Here is a 23,252-nt window from a genome sequence, read left to right as displayed (position 1 = left end):
AAAGTTTTTCAGTCAATTTCCAGTATACCGAGCTCCTCAGCTACCTGATCCACCTCCTCTGCCTGATTTGAACTGCCATGCACGGTGCAAATTGGGCAGGGATCATGGACCAGGTAACCCTGAAATTCAAACATGCATCATAACATAAAGGGTCAAATATTTTTAAAAACTGTTATTATGAATAGTATGGAGTATGGTGGTCTAAACTTTCAACATTTTGCCTCCTTTTTGGAAGCTTCCTTAAGATTAACTGATTAAGAGAATTTTTCTCTGGCTTGGTAATGCACATATTTTCAAAATGTGGAAATTATTTGTAGTTTCTAAAGCCTAAAGAATTTACAGCCTGAACAGGCCTACTTTTCTAGACTGTCTCATAGTTACTTCTTTTTTGTGATTGTAATGGTGATTGTAATTTTCACACTTTTTTTTTTTTTTTTTTTTTATAGTTATGTCATAAAGCTAATCAGGCCAACGCCATCAGCTACTAAACAGAAATAACCAATCAGAAGTCTCAGCATCATCTTTTTGATTTGAGACTGCTGGGAGGGTCAACATGATAGCACACCAAAATTAACAAAAAATTAATAATTAAAATATTATGACCCTATACAGATAGGTCTAGCACTAAAGAACTACAGGAATAGAAAATCATGAAAGTTATTATTGTTATTATATTGTTATTACATTATTATAATTAAAAAAAATCTATGTTATGGACTGTTCTTTGTTCATTTATTCACCTTTGAAGCACAAGGTTCATTGGTAAAGCTAGTAAATGCCTTTGCCTTATGAATCGGAGAGCTGAAGCAAAGGGGCTTTCAGTGATAACTGCAGGAGTAAATAACCAATTTGCATCATCATCACTCCTACTACTGTATGGAATCCACACAAATGCATGAGTGTGTGACACTTATGAATATAATTGTACACATGATGAAGCGATTTTATTTTGTATATTTTCTCATTGCCCCTAAAATTAATTCCGATCGTCGCCACTGTTTTTGTATTATGCTAATTAAACTTGCTCACACATCCTTCCGTCTCTGTCTTGTGTATGTTGAAGTGATCTATAGACATATTTTGATGGCCTGATGTGTCCCTACAGATTTAAAAGCCAGTATATGATTGATTTTAACATGGAACTAGTGATTTTTATATGCATATAAAATTATACATCCCAACAGCTAAGGCAGGTTTATAACAAGCTGACAAGTTAAAATAATACATATGTTTATAGGTTGTTTTTGTTTTCCATTTTGCATGAGAGGTTTCTAACTCTTTTTTTTTTTTTTTTTTTTTTTTTTTTTTTTTAAAGTATCACTAGCACAGATGTGATCAGAGATAAATATTTTTAATCAAACAATAGTTCATTGTATATTAAGTGATGCGGTACAGTGATGTAGTCATAGTATATTTCCTTTCACTTTGTTCACACAGAAATCAATCATATATCAATCTTAATTCAAAACCTTGTTATACTATGATTATAGTGGTGTGAACATAATATAGTGCTACATATAGATGTGAATATATTATAGTGCTACATACTACTACATACCACTACACTATTAGCAGTGTCAGTACAGGAATAATTCAAACTATATTGATTCTTTTGCACAAATGTGTTTCACTTTTAAAGATAACCCATCCACCTATGGCCTAGTCATTTGCCTGATCATTTTGCAAAGAAACTCGACTACATAATGCCTATACGAAAATCTCACGAGTGGAAAAACAAATAAAAATATTGAAGCCCGACACACAAAAAACATGAACCTAAACCTTTCTTTTAATCTTTAAACAAGATGCTACCACCTTCCTATATAATTTACTCAAGGACTAAAGATAGGAACATCAAGACTGCAAAATGGAAGCTTTGCACACACCCATCACCTGAAAACACACCTAATTTAGGACTTTTAAATTTCCCATTCAATCTTCTTATTGGCGTCTTGGCCTTTTGGAGTGTGGTGCCCCATGCTTCTGTTCTGGAAGCTTCCGTATCATCTTCCAGAACAAATTGATGTCCTCCTTGCTTAGGTCTGGGACAGGCTTTTTTTTGTAGAACAGCATGACCTTGGTTTCATAAAAGATCCCTGGCTGAATGTAAGAGACCTAGAGAGACACATGGTATTAACACACGGTGTGTGAAAAAATGCTTTTTTTTTCAGTTCAGTACGTCATTGGCCATAATGAACAAGCCTTAAAAATACATGCAAATTTAAGTATACATTTTTAGAAAACCTCTCCTATTGAATAGAAAAAAGTTAAACAAGAGCACTAAAACATTGAGCACTAATGCTCAAATAGGAATCCTACCTCATATGCAGACAGTGGTACTGCTTTATCTTTCTCATCTTTACTGTAGAATCGTAGCGAATCAATGGGATTTTCCTCTTTCTTTCCATAGTCTATTTTAATAGGCTGAAATAGATGGTGACATAGTTATTATTCATTCCAGCAGTAGTCAGGGACAGTAAAAATGTGCAAGTAATTTTGACTGAATTTAATGTGGACTTTGGTATCAAAGAAAACGTTTTCTAGAGTAAAATGATATGCAGTAGTAATCAGAGAAATTGTCATGTAAAATATATGAATACTTAATGAATGTTGATATTACTATTAATGCATACCTTATGATGCTTTCATTTAAAGTGGTATGGAATACTCAATATTTATACATTCATTATATTATAATCATTATATCTTCATTTTATTTTTTTAGCTGAATGTGGGTTCCATTACATGCACTTCATGGTTTCTGCATGCATTAAGTTTAACCCTTGTCAGATTGACCCGTTTATCGTTTTCAGTAAAAGAAAAAGTATAGAAAAAAAATCAATTTTTCCACCTGAAACTCATTGGCCTAGGCTTATTTTCTGTGATGAACAGAAATTTGTGAACACACATCCTTGAATTTTTTTCAGTGTAAACCTCTCAGTGTAATCTCTTACCTTTCTGAAAGTCTGTGATCAAGATCAAGTGTTACCTTATGGGGGACATCACAGTAAACCACAAGAAAAGTAGTGGAGGGGCTTGATGTTCTCGATTTCAGGAGTTTAGCTAAAAATCTCAAAGTATTAAAACACTGCACATTATAAGATTTTTTTCTCTACTCACTCTGACTCTGAAGTCTTTTTCAGAGAGCTCTGGCTTCTGGATGCTCTTCAGCCAGTACGTCACCACTTTCTATATCACATACACACACACACACACACATACACACAGGTCCACTTAGGTTAAATATTCAACATTGAATAAAAATTTCAAACAGACACATAGTGTATTGTTTTCATCGCAGATCTGACTGTTATATTTTCATGTGTTTCAGGTGACTGTAAAAAAAAAATAAATAAATAAAATAATATTCAAATGATGTGGATGCCCCATTACTACTGACCCACACATATGGTTTACAATCCACATGAATAAATAAAAAATACATAAATAATATAGTTTCACTGGCTTTCAAAACATTTTAGCATTATACCCCCATTAATTGTTGAGTGTTATAGTTGTTCCCAGGTAAGAAGAAAATTGGAACTCGAAAGTTGGCACGGGGACTAATCTTGAGGCAGGTTGGGAACAGCACTTGGTCCATATTGTAAAGGGTCAGAATATGAACAGTATATAAGGATTAATAAAGGTAAGCACAGTTAACACAGAACTAACAGGATCAGTCTCTAATATAGATCACTGGCTCTAATAGAATCACAGTAAACTAAGTAAAATCTGACTTTAAATTAGTTCAATTACAACAAAAGAAATTCTTAGCTATGTGACCTTGTCATAGTCTATGATTTGTACATTTTACTTGAGATCAATTGTGTATTAAGCCGGTTAGTTTTGACTATAGAACAAATCTTATTAATTCATTTTTAATTACATGTTCTTACACATTTATTCTGTCATATAATTATATACTTTGTTAATTGCCACTATGTTGCTTTTCTTTGCAATAATGTTCTTATACTCTTATATAATTTAATTATAAGTCAGCTGAAATGAAAAAAGAACACTCTCTCATGCGTTGCCATTTCACTGCATCTTTATTCGACTGCTAGTGCTGATTATATATCTTGTGCACGCATGTGAACCTTATTCAGCAATTCTGGCTTGAATTAGCAGAAATAATTTGCACCCGAATTTCGCTAATGGAACTTACCCCAGCCCAAATTGACCTGTTACACGAAATCAAGTGAGCTTATTTCAAATATAGCCGGGTTACACCTTTATTATCTTCCCAAAAACAGCGTAGGCTTTATTGCTATTACACTAGAAAATATTGCCAATGATTACATATTTTTATTAATTGAGAATGGAATATGTTTTATTCATTTATAGTTACATTTAATGTTCCTATTTTCATTTAAGAACTGCAGGCTAAACACTGACAAGTAAAACCAAATAAGCCTGTATCAAGACACTCTCAGGTGGGAAAGCAGGCAGGCCTGTCCTCTTTATTCCACTAAAGAGTAGCCCATCTGTAGCTTAGCTGATACCTTAGCTGATGTCTTTACTGCATGTTCATATCTCAGCGACAATAGTGTTAAAAATAATTTGTAACGCTATATTAACAACTGCAATCAAGTAAATATTAATGTGACTAACCTCTTGCTGTTCTGCAGTGTTCAAATCTTCCAGCGCCTCAGGCTGGAAGATTTTGCTACCAACACAGCTGTAAAGATCACGTTTCTCAATTCTCTCAATGATGTCCTTTGCTTGTTCTGAGTGCTTGATTTCCTGAAGAATGTCATCTGTAAAACAGAAGAGGAAAAACTAAACAAGACTCCAGTAATCAATACTGGGTATCTGAGACACTGAGCTAACAGGAAGCACTCTTTACAACCATGGTGATCAGAAAAGCATCTCAGAATGCATAACATACGAAATCTTTGTAAAGAGTGATTATATGAATTACTATATTCTTCCTAAGAGCTCTAATCTGGCCATTTTCCTCTGACCTCTCTTATCAGCAAGGCTTTTCCACCCACTGTCACTCACTCAGTGTTTTTTGTTTTTCACACCATTCTGTGTAAAGTCCAGAGATTGTTCTGTGTGAAAATCTCAGGAGAGCAGTAGTTTCTGAAATACTCAAACCAGCCCTTCTGGTACCAACAACCACACCACAATCAAACTCGCAGAGATAAATTTTTTTTTCTTCATTATGATATTTAATGTGATCTGTATCTGCATGATTTTTGTATTGTGTTGCTGCCACATGATTGGCTGATTAGATAACTGCATGAATGTGGGTTAACTGCATGAATGTGCAAGTGTATAGGTGTTCCTAATAAAGTGGATGGTGAGTGTATATGCAAATAGGTAACAAAAATCCTGTAGATGCCATACTTGTCTGATTAAATTAATTTTAAAGTCTGATTTTATGCCAAGTTGTTTCAGACCATGATCAGAATGGTTCATATACTTATGATAGTGAGCAACTTTAGAAATATAGAACTAGAAAAGAGAACCTGTGATTTTCAGGTATTTTTTAGGTTCATTTGGTACCGCAGAGATTTTCATGCCATCCAACATAAAGTCAGCTTCAGCTGCCAAAAGTGCATCAACAATCCTGAAAAAAGAGGGAAATGTCATGGTGAAAACATGCATTCTTATAACATACAGATCTGCTCATATGTTCACATACCTCTGGCAGAATTTGTAAAATATTTACTTTTTTTTTTCAGAAATATAAGTGATCATACAATTCACATTTCCTTTATTTAGTAATAGTTTTGAGAGGAAGCTATTTATAATCACAGAAATTTCCATGTATTATATTAATCATAACAATAATTGAAATTACACAAATGACCCTCATCAAAAGTTTACATTTTTATTTTAGGCCTGTCACTTTGAAGGTTAAGAATCTGTATGTGTGCTTTGTTTGATTGCAATTAATGTATGTGCATGAATTGTCAGTGTATTTCTTAGTTATTGGGGAAGCCTTGTGCATTTAGTCTATGCCTGTACTGAATTTGCTGAATACTAAAATATGGGCAAAGCAAAAGAACCGTCAAATGATCTGCGAGAAAAAGTAATTCAACATAATAAATTAGGAAAAGGTTATAAAAAGATCCAAAGGATGCCAATCAGCATTATTCAAACTCTGATAAAGAAGTGGAAAACCAGTGGTTCTGTGGATACCAAGCAAAGATCAAGTAGACGAAGCTAACGTTTCTGACACAATTGCAAAGAAAATTGTATGAGATGCAAAGAAAAACTATCAAGCAATTTCTACTCAAATACAGGCTTATCTGAAACCTGTACCTGTATCTGAAGTTTGGTGGCTGTTTCTGACTGTACAATAAGGAGATGCTTAAACAAAAATGGGCTACATGGTAAAGTTGACAGAAAAAAGCTATTTTTTTTTGCCACCGCCATGAAACATCCCGCTCGCAATATGCCAAACAGCATCTCGAGAAACCTCTAGAATTCTGGAATAAAGTAGCTTTATGGACACAAACATAAACATCACAAAGAAAGCTTTATGGTCACAAACATAAATGTTATGTATGGCGAGGGATCAACAAGGCCTATGAAGAGAATTACATCATCGCTATCAGTGGCACAGAAAATTTGGTCAAAATTGATGGCAAGATGAATGTGTCATACTATCAGAAAATCTTGGAGAAAAATTTGCATGCATCAGCTGCATCTGGGGGCGCACATGGACTTTCCAACATGCCAATGATCCAAAGCACAAGCCCAGGTTGACCCTTCAGTGGCTACAGAGGAAGAATGTGAAGGCTCTGGACTGGCCTTCACAGTCTCCAGACCTCAACATCATTGAGCCACTTTGGAGAGAAATCAAACATGCAGTACATGCATAAAAAGCAAAGCAAGTATGTGTAAACTTTTGACAAGAGTCAGTTATTCAGTCAGAATTTCAGTTATTATTATGATTATTATAATGCATAGAAATTTCTGTGGTGATAGATTAATTTGGGAACTGTTAGTAAATAAAAGAAATGTGTTTTGTACAATCATATTTTCTCTGTTTCAATCAAATATGATTATGTAGTGTTGCCTGATTTTAAAGGTGAACTCACATCATTTCAATTGCCACCTTAACCCTGTGTTGGTAGGCAGTGTGGTGAAGCAGGTATCGAACGTGAAAAAGTTCATACATGTTCAGTGCTTCCTGAAAGGCACAAAAAAAAATTTCAGTATGGTTTTATATCAAATATAAATGTGCTTTACAATAGACTTTATAGTATACTTTATAATAAAAATGATTCCCACATTTAGCTTACCTTGTCTCTTATGCAGATCTGCTTTTCATTTTTCTCGTTGGTGCAGACTCGTGCAAACATCACATAGCGTTCATGGGAGAAGTTGCTTTTCATTCCCAGATGGAGACAATCTCTGGAAAAGGAAATATATATATATATATATGTATTGTACATGTTTTATATATATAACATATACAATACTGTTCCCTACATCTATTGGAAAATAAATATTGTACATAATGAAATAAGGGCAAATGTGCACTTCACACATAAACAGTGAGCGCAAACACAACTCGACAACTCACCTACTGAAATAATCCATTTTGTCAACATCAATGCCCGTGCGTTTATTGGCCACAATCTCATACAAGTAGGACTTGTCTCTGCCTCTTCCTTCATAGGGCCACTACGTTAAATAAAATAATAAATAAAATATAATATATAAACATGGATGCAACATGTAAAATTCTTTTATCATACAACGCATCCCATTATTAGAGTGCACAGTACATAGCTGTACATAAGTATTTATTAGTAATTATTTTAGTTAACATTATTAACATTATCTTTTAGCTTTTTCTACATATATTTACATTTTACTATTATTATTATTATTATTATTATTACTGTATCTTCTGCTGAATGAGGCACTGCTTTGCTATCGATGAGCTCCTTGATAAACTCGATGTCGTTTTTGTCAAATTTATAATCATCTTCCATGATTTTCTCAATTGTTTTATTGTTCTTTTTGTTCTTGATCAGCTGTTCAAACATTCTGACCGATGCTGCTTCATGCTATTCCATAAGAACAGAAAAAAATAGGTTATAAAATTAGAGAAGTTATAGCAAAAAAAAAAAAAAATTAAAGGTATTGCTTTTATATGATTGTACAAGGATTTAACAGTATTTTCCACATTTGTGTTGCTCACACTTAAAATGTATTGAGACGCTATATAAAAAGGGGAAATATTTATTAAAAGTAAAAGTTAATTATCCACTTTACTGATTTGCATGTAAACCATTTGACTTTTTACCTCCCACTTCAGTTCTTGTTTTGCCTCCTTCATGAAAATCTCAAATACATGAGAGAAAGGGCCATGACCTTGATTTAAAAAATAGGCAAGAAGCTTGATTAATTATCAGAATTAAATCCTTTCTCAACATTTACTAGTAATATAAAATAATGTTATAGGTATATAACAGCATATTACGCAAGCAATATCTACAGGGTGTCCGAAAAGTCAGGAACCAATGGGAGTTAAACTACATATACATGATTCTGACATTTATTTTTATATATATATATATATATATATATATTTTTTTTTTTTTACAGGTGAAAAACAGCATTAACATTGGATTCGTGGTAGTTCTTGGTACTCTCATTGGTTCCTGAATTTTTGTACGCCCTGTGTATGCAATCTGAACTTACAAATATACACACCCAAGAAAAGGGAAATTATATAAACAAACAAAATATGTTTCCAAAAAAAAAAGAATTCCAAGAAGTTGTCTGGTTCCTAAAATTTACATGACACATGACATTACCAAACTAAGAGAGAAAATGCCATTACTTTATAAACCTGTAAAGATAAATTACAGTGCTTTGCATAAATATTCACCCCCTTGAAATTTTCCACGTTTTGCAGTGTAACATCTGAATTGGACTTACAATATGTCTAATATTTGCAGGTGCTAAATATTTTCATTCCACAAAGGTTAATTAACAAAAAAAGCAGACATGTTTGGTTGAAATGGTAGAATGAGTAAGTCCTAGCTAGATGCATATGGTGAATATAAAACTTTTAATTGATACAACTTTCTATTTCTTTTTAATCCAGCATTTTAGGGTTTGTCAGTCACTATAACTTAAAATAAGTAGTTCACTGAACTTTAATTAAGCTAACTAAAAATTTTAGGTGCCCTGGGTCACTAGAAAATTTTTAAGTTGGAGAGGCTTTCAAATTTTCCCCCACTTCTTTATAGCCTCTTTTTTGCTTGTCTACTTCTAGGCAAAATCATGGTTGTGCTCTGCAGGGTGTTCAAAGTTTGGATATGTTTTATAATAAAACCCTCATGTATCCTTTTTCCAGAACTTTAATTTTACTTTAATTGCACACAGGAAAGCTCCATTCAGCTGACTTCTGATATCAAATTTAATAATATGGACTATTTTGTGTAGATTAATGACTTATACTGACCTATATGTATATTCATTTCAGTTCCAGGTTGTAACAGTACAAATTGTGGAAAGGTTAAGGGGGTAAATACTTACACTGTAAATCACACAGAAATATAGACGATAATTGTCTGACTTTTATTTGGTTTGTGTTGTGCCATAAGCCAGCTGTTATAGATTAATAAACATTGAATAACTCACCCAGGTCATGACACAATCCTGCAATCTGAACACAGAGTTCATCTTTGTCAGTTATATCGTTTCCTTGAGCTCTGAGACTTCGTACGAGCTCCCCTGCCAGATGAGCCACGCTGTGAATGAAAGCAATATGTATTATTATTATTACTACCTGATTATAGTAGGGTATCATTATTGCAAAACATTACATAATGATTTTGCTGGATATATTATGCAGGTCAGCAGTCTATTCAACCTGTGTTAGTAACAAGATCAATGACCAACTATTTAAAATTGTACATTTTTTAATGACAGTATATCATAGTTTTCATTCAAAGAAAGGCTAGCATTGAAAAAAATCCACTGCATAATTAGGCCCGCATAGAAACTGTTAGCTGAATTTACTAATTACACATTTTTTCTATCTTTCTTTCTTTCTTTCTCCTTATATCTTCTGGTCCATTAACTTTCTAGAAATTATCAGAAAATGAACGATTGTGTATAATCAATATATCTTCAAGTTTTATTACCACATTATTACATCAGCTACCACTACCTCCTCCTAACATAGTTTAATGTTAGTATGAAAGTGTTGACATTTTTACCCGATGGAATGCTCAAAGCGGTTGTGAGAAGCTCCTGGAAAGACGAAATAGCCTGCACCCAGCTGTTTGATGTTCTTCAGGCGCTGAAACTCTGGTGTGTCAATAATTTTTACCAGCAGAGGATGCATCTTGATATGGCCATGGACAGAGTCATTGAAGATCTGCGATTTAAAAAGTGTCCTCACTTCATTACTCCCATAGCAACAACTATCAGTGCTAATCCCATTGTGTTCGACAAAATAATCAGCTAGTCTCCTCATAGTTTCTCTGATGTACAGCTAATTGTATAGCTTGCAGGAATGACAGTAAACAACTCCTGCCATGATGCATGAAGAGTGATGAGTGACAGAAACTGATCCCTGTGATTTTAGTGGCTGTGTCAATAAATTTGCATGTCGAGTGTTTCGAACGATTGCATGAAGAAGTACCACAGTGAATATTAGGCTTATTATTTAATTCATTCCACACAACTATATCTTTGATGTTTTTAATATACTGTATATTTATATAATGCAGGAAATAACTGCTGTGTACATCAGCAATAATTGTAGATGTAGAAAAAGTAGTTCAGAAACCTTCCACAGAAACAGGATGTTACAAACAAAATTCCTTAGACACAAATTCATTTGGATACTTGCACCAATATTTCTTTGTAGTCCTCTATGATCTCAATACAAAATACCCCAAATTAGTGTCAGTTACTGCCTGTGTTGTGATAGATGTCTTGGCATCACTCTTTTGCTTATGGCCTCACTGCTGACAATGGGTTTGTTTCAATAGACGTTGCTGGGGTGATGGGGCATTAAGCATGGCCTTTTACCACCCAGATGCAAATGGTGGCAGAGAGAGACTCAACCAGACATGAATGACTGGCAACAGAGCTAGTCTGGTTGAGGCCTTCCTATTATCTTTGGCCTTAATCCACATTTTTCAAAAGAGGGAGAGGGAGAGCATTGTTGGGTGTGGATGCAGCCTGGTTGAAAGATCCAGGTTGCCAACACCAGTGGCAGTCTCAACATCATGCTACATCTGGTGATGGCAACCTGGATCTTTCATCCAGGCTGCAAGCACACCCAACAATGCTCTTCCTCTCCCTCTAGGTACAGCAAAAAAAAATGGATGTTTGTGTGGTGGGAATACCCACTCTTTGATGCTAGGTGTGAGTTTAAGTTTCATTAAACAGCTAGTAGGCAGGGAACGTGAAATCATCGATGATATATGCCACTCAGTGTACAGTGAATAGAAAGTCCTTAGCACAAAGAAAGCCACTGACACTACAGAGGAAAAAAACTTCAACTTCCCATTCTGTATACAGTGAGAAACTAACTAATTAAATGCAAATAAGAATCATTCGTACATAATATAGAAGAAAAGACTCACGAAGGTACAAAGGAATGCAATTCAAATCCTTCTGCAATTCTAGGCCTTGTATATGAAATTATTTAGCTGCATGTGGAGTAACTTGCCTTTGTATCTAGGTCTTATGCAATGATGTCATTGCAATTTTTTTTTTTTTGCTAAGTCTCATCAAATATTTTCCTGAAATGTAAGTCTAGCCACCCAGCCTTCCTAACTCTTCAAAAGAAAGAGTTAACCATCACATTAGTAATAAACACAGAATTTATGTCACTACAAAACCTCTCACCTTGTACTCATTAGCAGTATTTTGTCCCGAACGTGGAGCCTTGTTTCAATTGAACAGAGGAGAGAAAGAAAAAACAAAATTAAGGGAACTTTATTGACATGAATTGAGAAAGTTCAGCTGGATGTATATAAATATGTAAACATATATATCTTAAACTACTGTATAACCTTTCTATATATTTATGATCCAAAAGCTATATTTATTCATTCATCTCCATTAACTTCTTTATTTCAGTCAGGTTGCAGTGGACCCTTCTGCACAACCCTGCTGATTCTGTCCTGAAAAATGTTACAGTATTAAACTTTGGCATATCTTACAACATATACATGCTATTACATTTACAAAATCCTTACCTCTGCTTGCTCTGCCATAGTTCTTTTTTGTTGTTCAAGCCTCAAGTCTTGTTTCAGAGAAATAGCAAGTCTAAGAGAAAATACACAATAAAATAAGGGGAAGAGCTCTTATGTGCCTCATTCTGGGTATAAATTCACATAATTAATCAAATTTGTAAAAAGTAACTTTAGAACAAAAGTAAAACTTAATAATCTGAAAATGTGTCAGAAAACTAGGGACTGAACAATTTGAGAAATTGGCTAATTTTGTGCTTCCTTTTATACATAACTATAACATAGGTGACAAAGAAAACTTGTTGCCACAGTCTTATCTTACCATTTTTACCAGGCTGGGATTTTGGGATATGTTGAGAATAAATTAGACACTAGTCTAATTTTTTTTTAGGATTTCTTTCCTAAAAAAAAAGTGGTGTTGAGTGGAAATGTTACCAACTGTTAACAGTATATTAGTAGTATAGTATATTTTTTAGTATAGTATATTTTCCAAGTAGTACCAAATAGCACCAATATTTACATTTTCAGTTGGCACATTACATTAGCTACTTATACCTTGAACATATACTTTGTATGATGGACCAGTGTCAGCTAGCCAGCAAATACTAGCCCAGTCAGTCATGATTCAAAGCTTTAAATCCTTTTCCTGAAAATGGTAAAATCAATATACAGTACTTGTGAAAATTATATGACTACAATTTAGAATTTTACATATTAATTAATAATGCTGTGGTTTCCATTGTAACATAGTGTTCACTGTTGCTCAGGTAATGTTTCACAGCATGAGAGCTCCCGCCATGAATACAGTCATTGTTTCAGACACCCAGTGTTTTTCTTGTACAAATGATCTTACTGCTATTAGACATACATGCAAAGTAAATGAAAACATGTACATGTTTCCATGAAATTGAAACTCTATTTCTCTAACAGGAATGAATACAATGTTCTGCTCTGTTATTTTATAAAAAGAATAAATTTATAGTTTTGGAATGATGTCTAGTGCAACATGACATGGGGCTGTGGCATTTAAATATATAATGAAGTAAAATGAGTAAAATTTCAATTGACCCTTTAACAGGCACACAATTAAATAGATGTAAAAATAATAATAATAATGATAACAAATTTTACTAATTGGATCACATTCAACAGAATTTCATAGATTCCCCCCCAATACACCCTTTAGTTTAAGAGTTATGGATGTCTACCGACTGGTTGAGTTGCCCATTTAAGGTGAGGAGTAGAAGCACCTATTGAGCACAATGGACCAGTAGAATGGTTTTATTTTTGCAAAAACATTTGTAGTGAATTTTGATTGTAAACTTATCCCAGTGCTCAGATAAAAAACCACAGTCAAATTTTTTTTAGGTATTTAGTCTCCCACAAACACTAGTTCAAGTTCAAGTTTCAAGTTTATTTGTCATATATACAAGTGTCAGTGAAAATGTACAATGAAATGCTTTTTGTGAGGCTTAGGCAGTCTACAGCAGTATAATAATAACAACAGAAATAAATGATAAAGGGGCAAGCAAGACAGAAATTTAAGAGACAGAAATGTAGAATAATGATTACAACAGATTCACAATACAATACAATAACAATAAAAAGTAAAAAAAAAAAAAAAAAAAAAATGCGCAGGTGCAAGATTGAGGTGGAGATTTTGCTTTGAGGTAGTGTAATGTAGATGTGCAAAGTATGCAAGATTCAAAAAAGACATGATGTTTTTGTAGTCTTTGATATGATATGAAGGGGGATAATAGTGCAATTTCACAACAATAACAGGATGAGCCCATAACTATCATAACTAATATTTTTATGTATCATCTTTTTGATAATTGTTGTAAAACAACCAGTTATCTTGATAAAAATGTTATGGATAATATAGTATATGGATAATAGTATAAATGCAGCTCACAGCTGATTGACAGAAGGCAGTGAACTCCTGCTAAGTCACTTCAGTTTAGCAACTTAGTGACCACGTGGTAACGTGTTTTAACACAACTTATACATAAATATGGAGGTATTACTGTAATAATTTACCTTCATAATGTGAAGAGTGGAAAGTCAAAAACAAGAGAAGTGTTCTAGTCATATTAATAACAGGTAATATCAACTGCCTGTTAAGGGTTTTAATATAGGGTGTTAAATATCTTTGTTACTTTGTTAAAATTACATGTAGTTTATCAAAGTGTACAACATAATGTTGTACAACTAATTCTTAAATTGTAACTCCATCAAAATATCCTTATTAAGTGACAGCTTGACTCTCACATTCAGTTGTTGCTGAGGGCTTAAAGCAATGAATCAAACTTGGTAAATTTGCTTGTAAATAATTAAAAGTGATGAGTGTCATGAAAAAAACCCTGGTGACTTTACCTATTGAATTTGGAAACACTTCTGCTTCTTACCAATTAATCTTGATTAATCAATTAATTGTGAAATTCGAAAACACATATTTGTTTATTTGCATGGCAGGGATTTACTCCAATTCTGCTTTGTAAAGATTTAGGTTTTTCTGCTCCTAACACATCTGAGTTAAGTTTCCCAAATTCCCAAATCTCAGGAAAAAGATCACAGGTAAATGGTAGAGCAAGCATCACATTAAACACTCTGTCTTCCAGTTAAGACTATCTTAACGTTGCTTGCTCTGCTTATGGAAAACTCAGCCCTGATCCAATCCTGCTCATGAATGGCATTATTATTAAGATAAGTGACTAGTGATAAGTGATTATTAAGATAAGACTAAGTGTGTAATCTTGGGAGCAGAGAAAGCTTGAAAATGTAACAATAAACTATAGAAACAAAAAAACTATAATTGTCATTAAATAAGGAAGCTTTTATTATAAAGCAGTAATATACAATAATATATTATTGTATATTGTATATAAAGTTTATATATTGTTTATTGTATATAAAGCACTAATATACAATAACAAATATAATATTAGTAATTTTTAAAATTGACACCTGTTAATGTTAATGCATCAATTAACTTATATGTATATATTGTATGAAGTATTTTTAAAACTTTATAAAATTATCATTTTTATGAACCAATAAGCTTTAATTACTAAACTATGTATTACTTGCTTATAATATATGCATATAAATGCAACAGAAGTGATAGAATTTGTTAAAGCCACTTACTATTCCAATTTGACAATATCATTTTAAGTGAAGTAAGGTATTTATCAATACAATCTACAAATCATCAAGAACAAACCACATATAATGTATAGCAACAGTAAAACATGATAAACTTTGGCTTACCTTTGGCTTACAGCTTGATGCTATGCAACAGTAGAGCAGAGTGATGCATATATATATATATATATATATCCTAGACACACTTTTAATATGGACAATCCCTTGTTTCTTGATTGGCTGCCCTGCCCTGTACTTAAAACTTGGAAACATACTACACTGCTGAAAATATGGTTACAGGCAATGCTTATTTGTATGCCAAAATAGTGTGTTAGAATAGGGGAATGAGGGTCAAGTCAAGTTTATTTATCATTTGCACAGTATGTATGACAGAATTTGTACAGAATTAGAACAGAATATGCAAAACACCTGAAAAGAAAAGAAATACTTTATATTTTGTTGTCCTCTCAGAAAATATTTTCTTGGACAGCATGCGTTAATAGCTTAAACGACAAGTTACACAACCTGCCAGGCTGATATATGTACACATTTCTAGCAGTTTTCCAACCAAACAGTATTTCGTATTTTGAGCAGTTCCATCAGTATTGCACAGCATACAGTTTTGCACAGCCCCATTAGTATTGCACAGTATACAGTATAGCATGGTGACGAAATCACAGTATTGCACTGTCCCACCAGTATTACATGGTCCCAGGAATATTTCACAGTTCCAGCATTACACAACCCCAGGAGTATTCCACAGTCCCAGCATTACATAGCTCAAGTAGTATTGCACATCAAGTAGTATTGCACCAACCCAGAAGTATTTTGCAAAGTTCCTATACCTTGCTCAATTTTTTAATTTAAGCTGCTACATGTTAAATAAGTAGGTGGGTCTGCAGACAGTTTAGTGATAAACTAAAATCAATAAAAAGCAGGCATGCATATGCTTCTGTGTCTTCTAGATGCATAAGGCTCAGGTGGGTGATGGTGTCAATAACATCATCAGTGCCCGCCCATGTCTGTAAGCAAATTAAATTGGGTTTAACAATGGCTTTTTTTTCAGTTTTGAGTATAGATACCACATATTTCTCTAAGCACTTTAGATGCTTAAGATGTTAAAGCTACAGGCCAATAGTCATTATTCTCTTTAAACAAGGTTTCTCTGGAATTGGTGCAAGTCCAATTAATATTGGAAAATAGGGACCCAAGCTTGGGTCACTTCCTCTGCACAAGTCTTAAGCAGTAGAATAGAAATCCCTTCTGGACAGGTTAAGTTCCTTTTGTACTATTTTCATCTATAATCAGTCACTATTCCTAAAAGTTGCTTCTTTCTTGTTAGTGCAAACCTGTTTTGTTACATGTGCTTTGTGGTTGGGATATACAGTTACGCCCTTCTTAGCGTGAATGTTGTCCACACAAAAATTAACATAATCAGTTACGTAATCAGTCTCTGATGCCTCATCTCAAGAGACCAAATCAAGAGACCAGAAGGCTTGCTCCTTTTGAGCACAGTCCTCAACTGTGTTGCAGTCGTTTATGTTTTTGACATAAGATTTGTCTAAAATTTGACTGTCCTGTGTCTCACACTTACATGCCAGATAAGAAAGTCTTGAGTTTACAGTGGTTAAATTAACCAAAAATGAAAATAGGTTCATCAGACACACTGTATATATGGAGGATTAAAAGTGACAGTCACTAAACATCTCATCAGTGCTGAAACATCCCTGGCCATCGGGTTTCCAAATCGAACTGTTCAATGTTTAGCGATATTATGCACAACGTGATGTTAAACAGACTGATGAGCTCTGTTTCTCTTTTAACCTTTCCACTGTCATCATGACTGTTGTCATGAGCTGCATCTCAAATTGAACACTCTGACCTTACATTCAAAACTATTTATAATTTACAAAAGGCAGAAGACTGGTACACAAAACAGATCTTTCAGTATGTTTGAAGGGTACAAGAGAGCTTTTTAAAATTAACACTGGTTACTGTTAGTACTCTTGAATAATGATCTAGAATAGTATGCAAGTATGTGATTTGAGACCCAAAGCTAGTTTGCTTAGCAGATAGCTAGATGGACAAAGAATTTTGTCCACTTTTATTGCTGAACTCCTATGCTGCTGTGTCAAGATCTACAGGTTTTTTTTTTTTATTAAAACAGACAAATTATATCAGATATTTTCCCCTCTGTAATAAAAATAACAAAATAAAAATACAAACATTTTTAGGGAAAGAAAAAGAAAAACACACACACACACACACACACACACACATATATATATATATATATTCTCATATACACAGTTCTAAATGAACACCTGGACTTACCTGGACACACACCTCAAAAATTGTCTGTCCACAATCACAGAATCTCAGCAAGTGTGATTGCATTGCCAAGAACGTGTTGTTAAAAAAGCATCCAAGGTAGTGCTGCTGTCTAGCTACAGCCCACTGGGAGAACAGGTTGTTTCATTTGACATAAAAAAATGTTTTGCCTTGATTTCCATCATAACCAGGGAGAGGCATTAGACAGCAGGGAATGCAAAACAGCAGCAAATAAGAAGGATGAAAAAGGATGTTCTTCCAGAGATAAATCTAATAATGAATATAGCACACTGTATCTCTGAAAATGAACTGTGTTGTGCAGAAAATATATGAATGGCAAACAACCAATAACATGAAAGGAGGTGAACAGCTATGCATTTATAGACTATTCATGTTACATGTAATCCAATCCAAGTTATGCTCATGCTGGGACCATGGTATATAGTGTCAACGTTAGCATAACAACAAGGAGCGCTTTTTAATCACACTGTTTGTGCTGGTAACAAGTTCTAAATTATTTCTGTCTCACCAAAACCTCATCCAAGTGTGATTTTGAAGCACACAGACCTCAATAAATCTGCTTAACATTTCATATGTGTCTGGCATTCAGCAGCACAGTTGCACTAATTGTGGAAAACGACATAAATACACGTGCACATTATCCATCGGTATAATGGCTTTACTTCATCTATGTTATCAACTGCACAAAAAATAAAAGTTTGTTTTTATTAAAGCTTTCCTCCCCTGTTTTATCATATGTATATGCTCTATATCCTTGCTGTTAATCTTTAGTAGTTGATGTATGAATGAAGATGTGGAATGGTATTGTAAAGTGAAACACTTGGAAACTCACTAGTAATGACTGAAGTGTTACTGTGTTGTTCTTCAGTAGTTAATAATGATGTGGAATAGTATTACACATGGTAAATCATTACTAATTTTTATTATTTAAAACAGATTTTACTAACAAATAATGGAGAATTTATTACTGATTGCTACATTACAGCTTTGTACTTTTGAAGGTTATTGTTGTTCATTTCACTCCTAAGACCTTGACTGGCTAAATAAAAATAACACTACAACCCTGTGCTCTTCTAAGCCATATAAATATTTACATTTTAGAAATGTACAGCCTAAGACTAAGTTTATTACTGTATAGTTAATAATAAACTTCTATTACCATACTTGCTGAGTAATTAACTAGTGGGTCTTAGTATTTTATAAGAATAAGACTTATTCATTCCTGCTTTGTTCCTGCATAGTTACTTAACATTGATAACATTGAGTTATTGAACAGTGTTACCCAAAAATCAATACAAAAAATTCAGGTTTAACATCCAGGCTACTTGGTGCTAGGCAAAGGCAATTGAGCCTGGAGCATGTTGTGCCATTTTGAATCTCATGCCATTAAATGCCTCTCATTAAATGCATCTCATTAAATGCATCTCATTATATCAACAAAACGCTACGAAGGCAATCATGGATTTGAATCAGATTAGTGAAGGAAATCTGTCTTTAACTGGTTATATCCATATCTGTACTATATCTGACACAAAGGCTTACATGGTGGTTATTCTTCTCTTTTCTGACACAAAGGCTTACTTTTGTTATTTTTATTTATTTTTTATATTTGTTTAATAGATTAGTAAAAGGACATTAAACCACCTCGCTGATTGGCCTGATTGGACCCGATTGGTTTAAACTATTCTGACTGGCCTACAATATAACAAACAAATAAGAAGACCACTATTCTTCTTTTTTTTCTTTTACAAAGCTTGCTTGAAGCATCAGCACTGGGACTCAGTGAGACAACCCACACACTCATTGTATCGTTCACACTCTCCTGCTTACTGATCATGCACACCTTGACTCAGTTTCACCACAGTACATAAGGACTCTCAATACACTCACACAACATGAAGTATAAGCTCTGTGTTTTGATATTTATCAGCTGGCAACTACTAATTACTTGTTTGTGGAAGTCATTTTCATTATTTTTGGTGTGTAATCATGTTGGACAATCAAACCACCTGAGTTATGTGTCTGCTATAGCAAAATTGGATTTTCTGAACTTCCTATATTGTCAAACGTGTATATTTTTCATGCTTTATTATTTCTAAGCAATAAGATATTTAGAAAATGTTTTTTTTCCACCAAACCAGGGATTGCACCAGAAGTTAGAAATAAAGTTTTTCAGCCAATTTCCAGTATACCGAGCTCCTCAGCTACCTGATCCACCTCCTCTGCCTAATTTGAACTGCCATGCACGGTGCAAATTGGGCAGGGAACATGGACTGGGTAACCCTGAAATTGAAACATGCATCATAACATAAAGGGTCAAATATTTTTAAAAACTGTTATTAGGAATTTTCAACATTTTGCCTCCTTTTTGGAAGCTACCTTATGGTTAACCGATTAAGAGAATTTTTCTCTAGCTTAGTAATGCACATATTTTCAAAATGTGGAAATTATTTGTAGTTTCTAAAGCCTAAAGAATTTACAGTCTGTACAGGCCTACTTGGTGCGCTGAGTCTCCCTATCTACTTTTCTAGAGTATAAAGTGTCTCATAGTTACTTCTTTTTTGTGATTGTAATGGTAATTGTTGGCATTCTGAATTTTTTTAAGTTTATAATTATGTCATAAAGCTAATCAGGCCAACGCCATCAGCTACTAAACAAAAATAACCGATTAAAAGTCTCAGCATTATTTTTTTTATTTGAGACTGCTGGGAAGTGTTTTCATCGGTCAACATGATAGCGCACCAAAATTAACAAAAATGAAGAGACTTAAACAAACAAGTAATAAACTGCTTGCTAATAAATTGCCTATTGAGAAATATGATAATTAAAATATTATGACCCCATACAGATAGGTCTAGCATTAAAGAGCTACAGGAATAGAAAATCATAAAAGTTATTATTGTTATTATATTGTTATTACATTATTATAATTTAAAAAATCTATATTATGGACTGTGCTTTGTTCATTTATTCACCTTTGAAGCACAAGGTTCATTGGTAAAGCCAGTACAATGCATTTGCCTTTTGAATCGGAGAGCTGAAGCAAAAGGGCTTTCAGTGATAACTGCAGGATTACAGAGCGCATCAGTGTAATAAAGAGAAAGGTGTCCTCCTGCAACTGTGCAGTAATGCTAAAGGCTTCTGCCCATGCCTCCATTTAGCTGCGTCAAGACGTCAATAGTGTAGTTTGTTTAATTGTATTTTACTGGCTACCAGCTGCAATGGTGTGAAACAGGACAATTGTTAAAACGTTGGAATTTTACAGCAGTAGAAGAAAAATAAAGGTAGACCTGGTCTTCAGTGAAACTGCCATGAAGGTATTTTATAGAGTTAATTATACAGCAAGGTTGGTAGGCAATATGATGCGCCTTAAATGATTAAATAACCAATTGGCATCATCATCGCTTCTACTACTGTATGGAATCCACACAAATGCATGAGTGTGTGACACTTATGAATACAATTGTACACATAATGCAGTGATTTTATTTTGTATATTTTCTCATTGCCCCATGACAAGATGGGACCACAGGAGGGCTGAACACAGACATCAGGAGGCAGGAGTGTGGAGAACATGCTCTTTATTTTAACAACCTGTGCAAGAAGGAAGTGGAGGTGAAGGTGAGAGTGGCTGGTGAAGTGGAGGGAGGTTGGTGTTGTCCCGGAGCTGAGCGCGGTGAGCTGACAGCAGCGGTGTTGCGGCGGGACGGAGGGGCACAGCAGTCACTCTCAAGCAGGGCTGAGGTCGGTGTGCAGAGGTAGGGGCTCTTCCTCCTTGATGTCTGCTTCTGGAGAAAAGAAAGAGACGGTCATTAGTGGGGTGTGTAGCCTCACCTATCCTCCCTTGAGAGTGGCCTCCAGGAATTCCGTCACTACGCCTTCAGCCACGTGCACTCAGACTGTCCAAAACAATGGGGGTGCTGAATCGGCGGTGTCCGTTTAGCACCCTGCCGGCAGTCAGGTGAGGAACGCTGGGCTTCTTTTGTGCGTGGGCTGCCGGCCTGTCTTCACAGTACCCCCCCAGCTCCGAGCCTACTGCCGGCATGTGATGGGATCAGAGGTAGAACCGCTGGCAGAGCCCATCCGCATTACCATGCTGAGCCCCCGCTCGGTGTTGCATGGTGAAATCGAAATCCTGCAGGGAGAGGAACCACTGTGTTACCTTGGCGTTGATGTCCTTGGCCTAGGCCATCCACTGTAGAGGAGCATGGTCGGTCACTAGGGTGAAGGGTTGGCCAGCTGGGTAGTAGCGCAGCTCCTCTATGGCCCACTTGATGGCCAGGGCCCCCCTCTCCACAGCAGAATATCTCGTCTCAGCAGGGCCAGCTTTTGGCTCACATAGAGGACTAGGTGCTCCTCCTCTTCAAAGATCTGTGACAATACGGCCCCCAGACCTGTTTCCGATGTTTCAGGGGAGGCTGAAGTCGGGGTTCATCAGGACGGCAGAACTCGTTAGCGCCTGTTTCAGCTCCTCGAAGGCTTGCTCGGTCTCCCGACTCCAGCACACCCGGTCTGGCTGGCCTTTCCTAGTGAGATCTGAGAGGGGAGAGGCAATTGAGGAAAAGTTGGGCACAAAACGGCGATAGTATCCAGCCAACCCCAAGAAGACACGTACCTGTTTTTGGTGGTTGGCCGTGGGTGCTCTCTAACTGCCTCCACCTTCGTCTTCTGGGGCATCAGGAGTCCCTGCTGATGCAGTACCCCATGTACTGTGCCTCGGTGAGTCCTAGGTGGAATTTCTTGGGGTTGGCGGTGAGCCCGGAGTTCAGCCAGGACCTCCCTGAGATGGTGGAGGTGATCGGACCAGGTGGAGGAGTGAATGACAACATTGTCAAGGTCATCGACCCTAGGGAGGGGGTAACTGTCTAAGTCAGATACCTGGTTGAGTCGCCGGAAGTCAATACACAGCCGGATGCTCCTGTCGGGCTTGGGCACCACAACGATGGGGCTGGACCAGGGGCTGGTGGACTCGTTGATGATACCGTCACAGAGCATCTGGCTGACCTCCTCCTCGACTGCTTTGCAGCGGGCCTCTGGGACGCAGTAGGGGTGCTGTCGGACCATGACTCCCGGGGGGGTTTATATGTCGTAGTGTACCAGATGCGTTAAGCCTGCGGTGGAGGAGAAGTCGTCGGCAAACTGGTTCACCAGCTCAGACAACTCCTGGTTCCGTTCCGGGGTGAGCTCCTCTCCTCGGTGGATCAAGGTACGCTTCAACGGTTCTGTGGAAAGGCTCGCAAACGCAGACACCACAGGGGCAGGATCAGTCCACTTTTTCAGCGAGTTAGCGTGATATACTTGTGTGTCTGTGCACTTACCTGGCTGCTGCATGCGGTAGTTGACAGGGCTCACCTTTTTGAGGACTGTGAATGGGCCTTGCCACTGAGCCAGGAATTTACAGGAGGCATTGGGAAGGAGGAGGACCTTATTGCCAGGCTTGAATTCTCACGGTTGAGTGGGATGGTTGTAGGCCCTCCTCTGTTCTTGTTGGGCAGCCTCCATAGCCTCCCAGGCCACGTCCAGCAGTCCCCAAGGTAACCATCTGAAGAGAAGCTCAAAGGGGGT

At 35.9% G+C, this 23,252-nt stretch overlaps 1 protein-coding gene across 1 annotated transcript; it reads right to left on the bottom strand.

Moving 5' to 3' along the window:
- Window positions 1–1,941: 1,941 nt before the first annotated feature.
- On the bottom strand, window positions 1,942–21,732 carry LOC113542591 (deoxynucleoside triphosphate triphosphohydrolase SAMHD1-like). Its single transcript, XM_053229247.1, has 15 exons — window positions 21,634–21,732; window positions 21,282–21,475; window positions 12,198–12,267; window positions 10,200–10,360; window positions 9,619–9,728; window positions 8,273–8,340; window positions 7,866–8,033; window positions 7,544–7,644; window positions 7,260–7,371; window positions 7,056–7,147; window positions 5,475–5,575; window positions 4,612–4,757; window positions 3,121–3,153; window positions 2,320–2,424; window positions 1,942–2,115 (listed from the first exon to the last, which is right to left on the bottom strand). Exons 1-15 carry the CDS (start codon window positions 21,730–21,732, stop codon window positions 1,942–1,944), a joined length of 1,734 nt encoding a protein of 577 aa, XP_053085222.1.
- Window positions 21,733–23,252: the final 1,520 nt, after the last annotated feature.

Source organism: Pangasianodon hypophthalmus, chromosome 24 (genome assembly GCF_027358585.1).
Source record: "Pangasianodon hypophthalmus isolate fPanHyp1 chromosome 24, fPanHyp1.pri, whole genome shotgun sequence".
Taxonomy (NCBI): Eukaryota; Metazoa; Chordata; class Actinopteri; order Siluriformes; family Pangasiidae; genus Pangasianodon; species Pangasianodon hypophthalmus.
This window is presented reverse-complemented; position numbering and strand designations above follow the sequence as displayed.

Bases quoted from the DNA above. Each gene is read 5' to 3' on its own strand.
- LOC113542591 (XM_053229247.1), bottom strand. From the start codon at position 21,732: ATGCCGGCAGTAGGCTCGGAGCTGGGGGGGTACTGTGAAGACAGGCCG. The intron at 7,372-7,543 runs GTGAGTTGTCGA...TTCCTTTTCCAG, and splicing joins AAAATGGATTATTTCAGTAG to AGATTGTCTCCATCTGGGAA. The intron at 5,576-7,055 runs GTGAGTTCACCT...CTCTTTTTTCAG, and splicing joins AAGGTGGCAATTGAAATGAT to GATTGTTGATGCACTTTTGG.